General features: G+C 36.3%; 2 protein-coding genes across 2 annotated transcripts in view; both read left to right on the forward strand.

Annotated features, from left to right (window-relative positions):
- The window catches only part of LOC145002546 (uncharacterized), a 36,340-nt gene extending 27,429 nt beyond the window's left edge, over positions 1-8,911 (forward strand). Inside the window, exon 2 of the mRNA XM_078961797.1 lies at positions 8,183-8,911. Coding sequence (XP_078817923.1) covers positions 8,183-8,911 — 729 coding nt within the window. The remainder of the gene's footprint in view (positions 1-8,182) is intronic.
- Positions 8,912-9,498: 587 nt separating this feature from the next.
- Positions 9,499-13,360, forward strand: LOC145002547 (uncharacterized). Its single transcript, XM_078961798.1, has 2 exons — positions 9,499-9,549; positions 12,632-13,360. Exons 1-2 carry the CDS (start codon positions 9,499-9,501, stop codon positions 13,358-13,360), a joined length of 780 nt encoding a protein of 259 aa, XP_078817924.1.
- Positions 13,361-13,916: the final 556 nt, after the last annotated feature.

Raw genomic sequence — 13,916 nt, forward strand, 5'->3', positions numbered from 1 at the left:
CTGATTAAATGTCATATTTGAAGAATGATCGATTTTCTGATTAAATGACCCCATTTTGCGAAGTTGGACCACTTATATTATTTCTTGAAAAGATCAGGTGCCAAATGCGAAACTCTAAGCTTTCTTCCCCAATTCGCATTTATACATTAAAAACTTCGCATTTTCATTCAAATTCTTCGCATCTTGCATCCATCCGTCTTTGAGTTCATTCGCATTTCATCGCATTAACTGAGAAATTAATCAGTTGTCTCATATTCGCATTTCAGTTGTTTGAGAAACCCAGATACGAACCCAAATGCGAAACCCACTAATTTCAAATGCGAACCAACCAAAAATCATCAACCACGTACTTGTGTCACCAAATGCGAACTGAATATCACCATTAAATTCTCCTCGCATTCTATAGATGCGAACACAATCCAGATCTCCGACTCCAAGCTTGCGAAATCAAAATCAATTAACCTCAAACAAATCGTGAACTTCTTATGCGAACTGTTTTGACCCACAAAACCAAATGCGAACTCAATTGTTGTCATATGCGAACTGATTTCATAGATGCGAACACAATTGATTTCATATGCGAATCCACATCCATCGATATGAAACCAATACCAGTTACAAGCAATTAGTAGCAACCATCGATCCTCTAATTTTCAAGAACTCAGCCTTCGCTTTTCATACAACCCGTCGACCCTGAAAAATCGATAAACACCAAATGTCTCATTTTTAGATCGATTTTCTGATTAAATGTCATATTTGAAGAATGATCGATTTTCTGATTAAATGACCCCATTTTGCGAAGTTGGACCACTTATATTATTTCTTGAAAAGATCAGGTGCCAAATGCGAAACTCTAAGCTTTCTTCCCCAATTCGCATTTATACATTAAAAACTTCGCATTTTCATTCAAATTCTTCGCATCTTGCATCCATCCGTCTTTGAGTTCATTCGCATTTCATCGCATTAACTGAGAAATTAATCAGTTGTCTCATATTCGCATTTCAGTTGTTTGAGAAACCCAGATACGAACCCAAATGCGAAACCCACTAATTTCAAATGCGAACCAACCAAAAATCATCAACCACGTACTTGTGTCACCAAATGCGAACTGAATATCACCATTAAATTCTCCTCGCATTCTATAGATGCGAACACAATCCAGATCTCCGACTCCAAGCTTGCGAAATCAAAATCAATTAACCTCAAACAAATCGTGAACTTCTTATGCGAACTGTTTTGACCCACAAAACCAAATGCGAACTCAATTGTTGTCATATGCGAACTGATTTCATAGATGCGAACACAATTGATTTCATATGCGAATCCACATCCATCGATATGAAACCAATACCAGTTACAAGCAATTAGTAGCAACCATCGATCCTCTAATTTTCAAGAACTCAGCCTTCGCTTTTCATACAACCCGTCGACCCTGAAAAATCGATAAACACCAAATGTCTCATTTTTAGATCGATTTTCTGATTAAATGTCATATTTGAAGAATGATCGATTTTCTGATTAAATGACCCCATTTTGCGAAGTTGGACCACTTATATTATTTCTTGAAAAGATCAGGTGCCAAATGCGAAACTCTAAGCTTTCTTCCCCAATTCGCATTTATACATTAAAAACTTCGCATTTTCATTCAAATTCTTCGCATCTTGCATCCATCCGTCTTTGAGTTCATTCGCATTTCATCGCATTAACTGAGAAATTAATCAGTTGTCTCATATTCGCATTTCAGTTGTTTGAGAAACCCAGATACGAACCCAAATGCGAAACCCACTAATTTCAAATGCGAACCAACCAAAAATCATCAACCACGTACTTGTGTCACCAAATGCGAACTGAATATCACCATTAAATTCTCCTCGCATTCTATAGATGCGAACACAATCCAGATCTCCGACTCCAAGCTTGCGAAATCAAAATCAATTAACCTCAAACAAATCGTGAACTTCTTATGCGAACTGTTTTGACCCACAAAACCAAATGCGAACTCAATTGTTGTCATATGCGAACTGATTTCATAGATGCGAACACAATTGATTTCATATGCGAATCCACATCCATCGATATGAAACCAATACCAGTTACAAGCAATTAGTAGCAACCATCGATCCTCTAATTTTCAAGAACTCAGCCTTCGCTTTTCATACAACCCGTCGACCCTGAAAAATCGATAAACACCAAATGTCTCATTTTTAGATCGATTTTCTGATTAAATGTCATATTTGAAGAATGATCGATTTTCTGATTAAATGACCCCATTTTGCGAAGTTGGACCACTTATATTATTTCTTGAAAAGATCAGGTGCCAAATGCGAAACTCTAAGCTTTCTTCCCCAATTCGCATTTATACATTAAAAACTTCGCATTTTCATTCAAATTCTTCGCATCTTGCATCCATCCGTCTTTGAGTTCATTCGCATTTCATCGCATTAACTGAGAAATTAATCAGTTGTCTCATATTCGCATTTCAGTTGTTTGAGAAACCCAGATACGAACCCAAATGCGAAACCCACTAATTTCAAATGCGAACCAACCAAAAATCATCAACCACGTACTTGTGTCACCAAATGCGAACTGAATATCACCATTAAATTCTCCTCGCATTCTATAGATGCGAACACAATCCAGATCTCCGACTCCAAGCTTGCGAAATCAAAATCAATTAACCTCAAACAAATCGTGAACTTCTTATGCGAACTGTTTTGACCCACAAAACCAAATGCGAACTCAATTGTTGTCATATGCGAACTGATTTCATAGATGCGAACACAATTGATTTCATATGCGAATCCACATCCATCGATATGAAACCAATACCAGTTACAAGCAATTAGTAGCAACCATCGATCCTCTAATTTTCAAGAACTCAGCCTTCGCTTTTCATACAACCCGTCGACCCTGAAAAATCGATAAACACCAAATGTCTCATTTTTAGATCGATTTTCTGATTAAATGTCATATTTGAAGAATGATCGATTTTCTGATTAAATGACCCCATTTTGCGAAGTTGGACCACTTATATTATTTCTTGAAAAGATCAGGTGCCAAATGCGAAACTCTAAGCTTTCTTCCCCAATTCGCATTTATACATTAAAAACTTCGCATTTTCATTCAAATTCTTCGCATCTTGCATCCATCCGTCTTTGAGTTCATTCGCATTTCATCGCATTAACTGAGAAATTAATCAGTTGTCTCATATTCGCATTTCAGTTGTTTGAGAAACCCAGATACGAACCCAAATGCGAAACCCACTAATTTCAAATGCGAACCAACCAAAAATCATCAACCACGTACTTGTGTCACCAAATGCGAACTGAATATCACCATTAAATTCTCCTCGCATTCTATAGATGCGAACACAATCCAGATCTCCGACTCCAAGCTTGCGAAATCAAAATCAATTAACCTCAAACAAATCGTGAACTTCTTATGCGAACTGTTTTGACCCACAAAACCAAATGCGAACTCAATTGTTGTCATATGCGAACTGATTTCATAGATGCGAACACAATTGATTTCATATGCGAATCCACATCCATCGATATGAAACCAATACCAGTTACAAGCAATTAGTAGCAACCATCGATCCTCTAATTTTCAAGAACTCAGCCTTCGCTTTTCATACAACCCGTCGACCCTGAAAAATCGATAAACACCAAATGTCTCATTTTTAGATCGATTTTCTGATTAAATGTCATATTTGAAGAATGATCGATTTTCTGATTAAATGACCCCATTTTGCGAAGTTGGACCACTTATATTATTTCTTGAAAAGATCAGGTGCCAAATGCGAAACTCTAAGCTTTCTTCCCCAATTCGCATTTATACATTAAAAACTTCGCATTTTCATTCAAATTCTTCGCATCTTGCATCCATCCGTCTTTGAGTTCATTCGCATTTCATCGCATTAACTGAGAAATTAATCAGTTGTCTCATATTCGCATTTCAGTTGTTTGAGAAACCCAGATACGAACCCAAATGCGAAACCCACTAATTTCAAATGCGAACCAACCAAAAATCATCAACCACGTACTTGTGTCACCAAATGCGAACTGAATATCACCATTAAATTCTCCTCGCATTCTATAGATGCGAACACAATCCAGATCTCCGACTCCAAGCTTGCGAAATCAAAATCAATTAACCTCAAACAAATCGTGAACTTCTTATGCGAACTGTTTTGACCCACAAAACCAAATGCGAACTCAATTGTTGTCATATGCGAACTGATTTCATAGATGCGAACACAATTGATTTCATATGCGAATCCACATCCATCGATATGAAACCAATACCAGTTACAAGCAATTAGTAGCAACCATCGATCCTCTAATTTTCAAGAACTCAGCCTTCGCTTTTCATACAACCCGTCGACCCTGAAAAATCGATAAACACCAAATGTCTCATTTTTAGATCGATTTTCTGATTAAATGTCATATTTGAAGAATGATCGATTTTCTGATTAAATGACCCCATTTTGCGAAGTTGGACCACTTATATTATTTCTTGAAAAGATCAGGTGCCAAATGCGAAACTCTAAGCTTTCTTCCCCAATTCGCATTTATACATTAAAAACTTCGCATTTTCATTCAAATTCTTCGCATCTTGCATCCATCCGTCTTTGAGTTCATTCGCATTTCATCGCATTAACTGAGAAATTAATCAGTTGTCTCATATTCGCATTTCAGTTGTTTGAGAAACCCAGATACGAACCCAAATGCGAAACCCACTAATTTCAAATGCGAACCAACCAAAAATCATCAACCACGTACTTGTGTCACCAAATGCGAACTGAATATCACCATTAAATTCTCCTCGCATTCTATAGATGCGAACACAATCCAGATCTCCGACTCCAAGCTTGCGAAATCAAAATCAATTAACCTCAAACAAATCGTGAACTTCTTATGCGAACTGTTTTGACCCACAAAACCAAATGCGAACTCAATTGTTGTCATATGCGAACTGATTTCATAGATGCGAACACAATTGATTTCATATGCGAATCCACATCCATCGATATGAAACCAATACCAGTTACAAGCAATTAGTAGCAACCATCGATCCTCTAATTTTCAAGAACTCAGCCTTCGCTTTTCATACAACCCGTCGACCCTGAAAAATCGATAAACACCAAATGTCTCATTTTTAGATCGATTTTCTGATTAAATGTCATATTTGAAGAATGATCGATTTTCTGATTAAATGACCCCATTTTGCGAAGTTGGACCACTTATATTATTTCTTGAAAAGATCAGGTGCCAAATGCGAAACTCTAAGCTTTCTTCCCCAATTCGCATTTATACATTAAAAACTTCGCATTTTCATTCAAATTCTTCGCATCTTGCATCCATCCGTCTTTGAGTTCATTCGCATTTCATCGCATTAACTGAGAAATTAATCAGTTGTCTCATATTCGCATTTCAGTTGTTTGAGAAACCCAGATACGAACCCAAATGCGAAACCCACTAATTTCAAATGCGAACCAACCAAAAATCATCAACCACGTACTTGTGTCACCAAATGCGAACTGAATATCACCATTAAATTCTCCTCGCATTCTATAGATGCGAACACAATCCAGATCTCCGACTCCAAGCTTGCGAAATCAAAATCAATTAACCTCAAACAAATCGTGAACTTCTTATGCGAACTGTTTTGACCCACAAAACCAAATGCGAACTCAATTGTTGTCATATGCGAACTGATTTCATAGATGCGAACACAATTGATTTCATATGCGAATCCACATCCATCGATATGAAACCAATACCAGTTACAAGCAATTAGTAGCAACCATCGATCCTCTAATTTTCAAGAACTCAGCCTTCGCTTTTCATACAACCCGTCGACCCTGAAAAATCGATAAACACCAAATGTCTCATTTTTAGATCGATTTTCTGATTAAATGTCATATTTGAAGAATGATCGATTTTCTGATTAAATGACCCCATTTTGCGAAGTTGGACCACTTATATTTTTTCTTGAAAAGATCAGGTGCCAAATGCGAAACTCTAAGCTTTCTTCCCCAATTCGCATTTATACATTAAAAACTTCGCATTTTCATTCAAATTCTTCGCATCTTGCATCCATCCGTCTTTGAGTTCATTCGCATTTCATCGCATTAACTGAGAAATTAATCAGTTGTCTCATATTCGCATTTCAGTTGTTTGAGAAACCCAGATACGAACCCAAATGCGAAACCCACTAATTTCAAATGCGAACCAACCAAAAATCATCAACCACGTACTTGTGTCACCAAATGCGAACTGAATATCACCATTAAATTCTCCTCGCATTCTATAGATGCGAACACAATCCAGATCTCCGACTCCAAGCTTGCGAAATCAAAATCAATTAACCTCAAACAAATCGTGAACTTCTTATGCGAACTGTTTTGACCCACAAAACCAAATGCGAACTCAATTGTTGTCATATGCGAACTGATTTCATAGATGCGAACACAATTGATTTCATATGCGAATCCACATCCATCGATATGAAACCAATACCAGTTACAAGCAATTAGTAGCAACCATCGATCCTCTAATTTTCAAGAACTCAGCCTTCGCTTTTCATACAACCCGTCGACCCTGAAAAATCGATAAACACCAAATGTCTCATTTTTAGATCGATTTTCTGATTAAATGTCATATTTGAAGAATGATCGATTTTCTGATTAAATGACCCCATTTTGCGAAGTTGGACCACTTATATTATTTCTTGAAAAGATCAGGTGCCAAATGCGAAACTCTAAGCTTTCTTCCCCAATTCGCATTTATACATTAAAAACTTCGCATTTTCATTCAAATTCTTCGCATCTTGCATCCATCCGTCTTTGAGTTCATTCGCATTTCATCGCATTAACTGAGAAATTAATCAGTTGTCTCATATTCGCATTTCAGTTGTTTGAGAAACCCAGATACGAACCCAAATGCGAAACCCACTAATTTCAAATGCGAACCAACCAAAAATCATCAACCACGTACTTGTGTCACCAAATGCGAACTGAATATCACCATTAAATTCTCCTCGCATTCTATAGATGCGAACACAATCCAGATCTCCGACTCCAAGCTTGCGAAATCAAAATCAATTAACCTCAAACAAATCGTGAACTTCTTATGCGAACTGTTTTGACCCACAAAACCAAATGCGAACTCAATTGTTGTCATATGCGAACTGATTTCATAGATGCGAACACAATTGATTTCATATGCGAATCCACATCCATCGATATGAAACCAATACCAGTTACAAGCAATTAGTAGCAACCATCGATCCTCTAATTTTCAAGAACTCAGCCTTCGCTTTTCATACAACCCGTCGACCCTGAAAAATCGATAAACACCAAATGTCTCATTTTTAGATCGATTTTCTGATTAAATGTCATATTTGAAGAATGATCGATTTTCTGATTAAATGACCCCATTTTGCGAAGTTGGACCACTTATATTATTTCTTGAAAAGATCAGGTGCCAAATGCGAAACTCTAAGCTTTCTTCCCCAATTCGCATTTATACATTAAAAACTTCGCATTTTCATTCAAATTCTTCGCATCTTGCATCCATCCGTCTTTGAGTTCATTCGCATTTCATCGCATTAACTGAGAAATTAATCAGTTGTCTCATATTCGCATTTCAGTTGTTTGAGAAACCCAGATACGAACCCAAATGCGAAACCCACTAATTTCAAATGCGAACCAACCAAAAATCATCAACCACGTACTTGTGTCACCAAATGCGAACTGAATATCACCATTAAATTCTCCTCGCATTCTATAGATGCGAACACAATCCAGATCTCCGACTCCAAGCTTGCGAAATCAAAATCAATTAACCTCAAACAAATCGTGAACTTCTTATGCGAACTGTTTTGACCCACAAAACCAAATGCGAACTCAATTGTTGTCATATGCGAACTGATTTCATAGATGCGAACACAATTGATTTCATATGCGAATCCACATCCATCGATATGAAACCAATACCAGTTACAAGCAATTAGTAGCAACCATCGATCCTCTAATTTTCAAGAACTCAGCCTTCGCTTTTCATACAACCCGTCGACCCTGAAAAATCGATAAACACCAAATGTCTCATTTTTAGATCGATTTTCTGATTAAATGTCATATTTGAAGAATGATCGATTTTCTTATTATTGTTTTTAGGAATTATACTGTTCCTTAATTACATTTGTCTATCCTTCTATTGTTGAAAATGCCAATAATCCGATGTTTTTCCAAGAAAGAGCAATCCTTGCACCGAAAAATGAAGTTGTTCAAGAAATAAACAATCGTTTGTTAAAATTATTTCCTGGAGATGAAAAAGAATACTTAAGTTCAGACAGTCTTTGTCAATCGGAGTTTGTACACGATGACTTTGACGAATCTTTATACACTCCTGATGTTCTAAATGGCCTTAGACCTTCAGGTATGCCAATTCATAAATTGGTATTAAAAGTCGGTGTTCCAGTTATGTTATTGAGGAATATTGACCAAAAATACGGTTTGTGTAATGGAACAAGGCTACGAGTTATAGCATTGGGTAAGCGTGTTATAGAAGCAGAGATTATTTCTGGAAGTAATATAGGAAAACGTACGTTTATTCCAAGAATGTCACTGACCCCTTCGGATAAAAGGATTCCTTTCACATTTCAGCGAAGACAGTTTCCACTTGCTGTATGCTTTGCGATGACAATAAACAAAAGTCAAGGACAGTCGCTATCAAAGGTTGGTTTGTTTTTAAGACAACCAGTGTTTACTCATGGACAGTTGTATGTTGCATTGTCTAGAGTTAAAAGCAGAGATGGATTGAAAATATTAATTTTAGACAACGAAGGAAACCCTACCAATAAGACATCTAATGTTGTATTCAAAGAAGTATTTGGAAATTTGTGATTTGTAAAAATTATTTAATTAGAACATTTCATTAATGATTTCTTTTTGGTATTTTGAGTTCAATTACACACTTATTCAATAAACTTTTCACTTATATGTGTTGTATTATTTTAATAATTCGTTGATGTTCGAAATTTTATATTATTTTTTTCAAGAAACCCGTGTAACACACGGGTATTACACCTAGTGGTGAATAAATCATAAATGTATGTATAGCCAAAACCAAAGAAAGTCCGTTTTGGGCGGAGAATTCAATCTGTGAGCATCATAGATTTCATCGACACCCCTCCCCTCTTTCTTCTTTACTTGTACTACTTCATTGCTCTCACACTCTCTCGCTCAACCGCTACGCCTAATTCTTGAATTTTTGCCTGCCTCTCGATAATTTCGGAGTGAGTTGCCTTCTTACATATACACTCTTCATTCCTTCTTAATTTTGATTCCGATTTCCTCTCTAACAAGTTGGATCTTACTTTCAAGTGTAGTTGCTTGCTCATCGCTATTACAAATCTATAAATGCTGTATTCATGTTCTTGTCGATACAATCCTGATCTTGTCTGTTCCTTTTGCAGCGCTTGATATACGACATGGATTCCGCCGCCATGACATTTTGCAGTAAACCAATCACCTCCCCTCCGGTATGCTCAGCCACTCTCCTTTTTTGCAATCCAGCTCTTTGGTAGCTACATGTATTCAAAATTGTATCACTGTCTGTATGCTTTCGAATACCGGGATGTTAGATAAGTATTATAATCGTATGGGATAGTTTTATCTTTTATTTCGGTGGATTCAATGTGTGCCGTGTGGTCACTGTGCGTGTAAATCAACGAGGCTGATGGTTGATGCAAGCGTTCTGTGGTAGTAATTTGATGAATATCGGCCTTGGATTGCAAATTTCTTTTCTAGATGTTATTGGAATTACTTTGGCTATGCATGAGTGTTTTTTTTTAAATGATGTTCAAAAACTGCTTTGATTAATGGTGTAGGTTGAGATTTCTATCTCATGTCGTCATTTATAGTTCCATTTCGATATATTTCAATGAAAAAAAACTGATATACTATGTGTGAAGATTGCTAAATGAACATGTTCTGAACAACAATCAATGTGCTATATTTCATGTCTGCTAGCCCCTGTTGTGTATATGTAATATGTGGACCAGATATTATTTCTTATATTGAGTGAACATATATGATTCTACTTTGTCGTATATAGCATTGATGTACGATTTTTTTATCTCTCTAATATTTCGATTTTGTGACCTTGCTTTTGTTTAATACATTTTATTCAATGCTTTTGTTTAATACATGTTTTTCATTTCGACACATGAGCTCCGGTAAATGTTTTTTTGTTAGATAACTAGCTAATGATAGTCCAATTTGCAAAGGTAATGGCTGATCAATTGTCTTGACTGCAATCCAATCACCACTAATCTCATCTCTCTGGGCCTTTCTTGGTAATTTGATGTTAACTGTCATTCATTCGACAAATGCGAAACTCTAAGCTTTCTTCCCCAATTCGCATTTATATTATTTCTTGAAAAGATCAGGTGCCAAATGCGAAACTCTAAGCTTTCTTCCCCAATTCGCATTTATACATTAAAAACATCGCATTTTCATTCAAATTCTTCGAATCTTGCATCCATCCGTCTTTGAGTTCATTCGCATTTCATCGCATTAACTGAGAAATTAATCAGTTGTCTCATATTCGCATTTCAGTTGTTTGAGAAACCCACTTACGAACCCAAATGCGAAACTCACTGATTTCAAATGTGAACCAACCAAAAATCATCAACCACGTACTTGTGTCACCAAATGCGAACTGAATATCACCATTAAATTCTCCTCGCATTCCATAGATGCGAACACAATCCAGATCTCCGACTCCAAGCTTGCGAAATCAAAATCAATTAACCTCAAACAAATCGTGAACTTCTTATGCGAACTGTTTTGACCCACAAAACCAAATGCGAACTCAATTAATGTCATATGCGAACTGATTTCATAGATGCGAACACAATTGATTTCATATGCGAATCCACATCCATCGATATGAAACCAATACCAGTTACAAGCAATTAGTAGCAACCATCGATCCTCTAAATTTCAATTACTCAGCCTTCGCTTTTCATACAACCCGTCGACCCTGAAAAATCGATAAACACCAAATGTCTCATTTTTAGATCGATTTTCTGATTAAATGTCATATTTGAAGAATGATCGATTTTCTGATTAAATGACCCCATTTTGCGAAGTTGGACCACTTATATTATTTCTTGAAAAGATCAGGTGCCAAATGCGAAACTCTAAGCTTTCTTCCCCAATTCGCATTTATACATTAAAAACTTCGCATTTTCATTCAAATTCTTCGCATCTTGCATCCATCCGTCTTTGAGTTCATTCGCATTTCATCGCATTAACTGAGAAATTAATCAGTTGTCTCATATTCGCATTTCAGTTGTTTGAGAAACCCAGATACGAACCCAAATGCGAAACCCACTAATTTCAAATGCGAACCAACCAAAAATCATCAACCACGTACTTGTGTCACCAAATGCGAACTGAATATCACCATTAAATTCTCCTCGCATTCTATAGATGCGAACACAATCCAGATCTCCGACTCCAAGCTTGCGAAATCAAAATCAATTAACCTCAAACAAATCGTGAACTTCTTATGCGAACTGTTTTGACCCACAAAACCAAATGCGAACTCAATTGTTGTCATATGCGAACTGATTTCATAGATGCGAACACAATTGATTTCATATGCGAATCCACATCCATCGATATGAAACCAATACCAGTTACAAGCAATTAGTAGCAACCATCGATCCTCTAATTTTCAAGAACTCAGCCTTCGCTTTTCATACAACCCGTCGACCCTGAAAAATCGATAAACACCAAATGTCTCATTTTTAGATCGATTTTCTGATTAAATGTCATATTTGAAGAATGATCGATTTTCTGATTAAATGACCCCATTTTGCGAAGTTGGACCACTTATATTATTTCTTGAAAAGATCAGGTGCCAAATGCGAAACTCTAAGCTTTCTTCCCCAATTCGCATTTATACATTAAAAACTTCGCATTTTCATTCAAATTCTTCGCATCTTGCATCCATCCGTCTTTGAGTTCATTCGCATTTCATCGCATTAACTGAGAAATTAATCAGTTGTCTCATATTCGCATTTCAGTTGTTTGAGAAACCCAGATACGAACCCAAATGCGAAACCCACTAATTTCAAATGCGAACCAACCAAAAATCATCAACCACGTACTTGTGTCACCAAATGCGAACTGAATATCACCATTAAATTCTCCTCGCATTCTATAGATGCGAACACAATCCAGATCTCCGACTCCAAGCTTGCGAAATCAAAATCAATTAACCTCAAACAAATCGTGAACTTCTTATGCGAACTGTTTTGACCCACAAAACCAAATGCGAACTCAATTGTTGTCATATGCGAACTGATTTCATAGATGCGAACACAATTGATTTCATATGCGAATCCACATCCATCGATATGAAACCAATACCAGTTACAAGCAATTAGTAGCAACCATCGATCCTCTAATTTTCAAGAACTCAGCCTTCGCTTTTCATACAACCCGTCGACCCTGAAAAATCGATAAACACCAAATGTCTCATTTTTAGATCGATTTTCTGATTAAATGTCATATTTGAAGAATGATCGATTTTCTTATTATTGTTTTTAGGAATTATACTGTTCCTTAATTACATTTGTCTATCCTTCTATTGTTGAAAATGCCAATAATCCGATGTTTTTCCAAGAAAGAGCAATCCTTGCACCGAAAAATGAAGTTGTTCAAGAAATAAACAATCGTTTGTTAAAATTATTTCCTGGAGATGAAAAAGAATACTTAAGTTCAGACAGTCTTTGTCAATCGGAGTTTGTACACGATGACTTTGACGAATCTTTATACACTCCTGATGTTCTAAATGGCCTTAGACCTTCAGGTATGCCAATTCATAAATTGGTATTAAAAGTCGGTGTTCCAGTTATGTTATTGAGGAATATTGACCAAAAATACGGTTTGTGTAATGGAACAAGGCTACGAGTTATAGCATTGGGTAAGCGTGTTATAGAAGCAGAGATTATTTCTGGAAGTAATATAGGAAAACGTACGTTTATTCCAAGAATGTCACTGACCCCTTCGGATAAAAGGATTCCTTTCACATTTCAGCGAAGACAGTTTCCACTTGCTGTATGCTTTGCGATGACAATAAACAAAAGTCAAGGACAGTCGCTATCAAAGGTTGGTTTGTTTTTAAGACAACCAGTGTTTACTCATGGACAGTTGTATGTTGCATTGTCTAGAGTTAAAAGCAGAGATGGATTGAAAATATTAATTTTAGACAACGAAGGAAACCCTACCAATAAGACATCTAATGTTGTATTCAAAGAAGTATTTGGAAATTTGTGATTTGTAAAAATTATTTAATTAGAACATTTCATTAATGATTTCTTTTTGGTATTTTGAGTTCAATTACACACTTATTCAATAAACTTTTCACTTATATGTGTTGTATTATTTTAATAATTCGTTGATGTTCGAAATTTTATATTATTTTTTTCAAGAAACCCGTGTAACACACGGGTATTACACCTAGTGGTGAATAAATCATAAATGTATGTATAGCCAAAACCAAAGAAAGTCCGTTTTGGGCGGAGAATTCAATCTGTGAGCATCATAGATTTCATCGACACCCCTCCCCTCTTTCTTCTTTACTTGTACTACTTCATTGCTCTCACACTCTCTCGCTCAACCGCTACGCCTAATTCTTGAATTTTTGCCTGCCTCTCGATAATTTCGGAGTGAGTTGCCTTCTTACATATACACTCTTCATTCCTTCTTAATTTTGATTCCGATTTCCTCTCTAACAAGTTGGATCTTACTTTCAAGTGTAGTTGCTTGCTCATCGCTATTACAAATCTATAAATGCTGTATTCATGTTCTTGTCGATACAATCCTGATCTTG

Source organism: Lactuca saligna, chromosome 6, assembly GCF_052625555.1.
Source record: "Lactuca saligna cultivar CGN05327 chromosome 6, ASM5262555v1, whole genome shotgun sequence".
Lineage (NCBI taxonomy): Eukaryota > Viridiplantae > Streptophyta > Magnoliopsida > Asterales > Asteraceae > Lactuca > Lactuca saligna.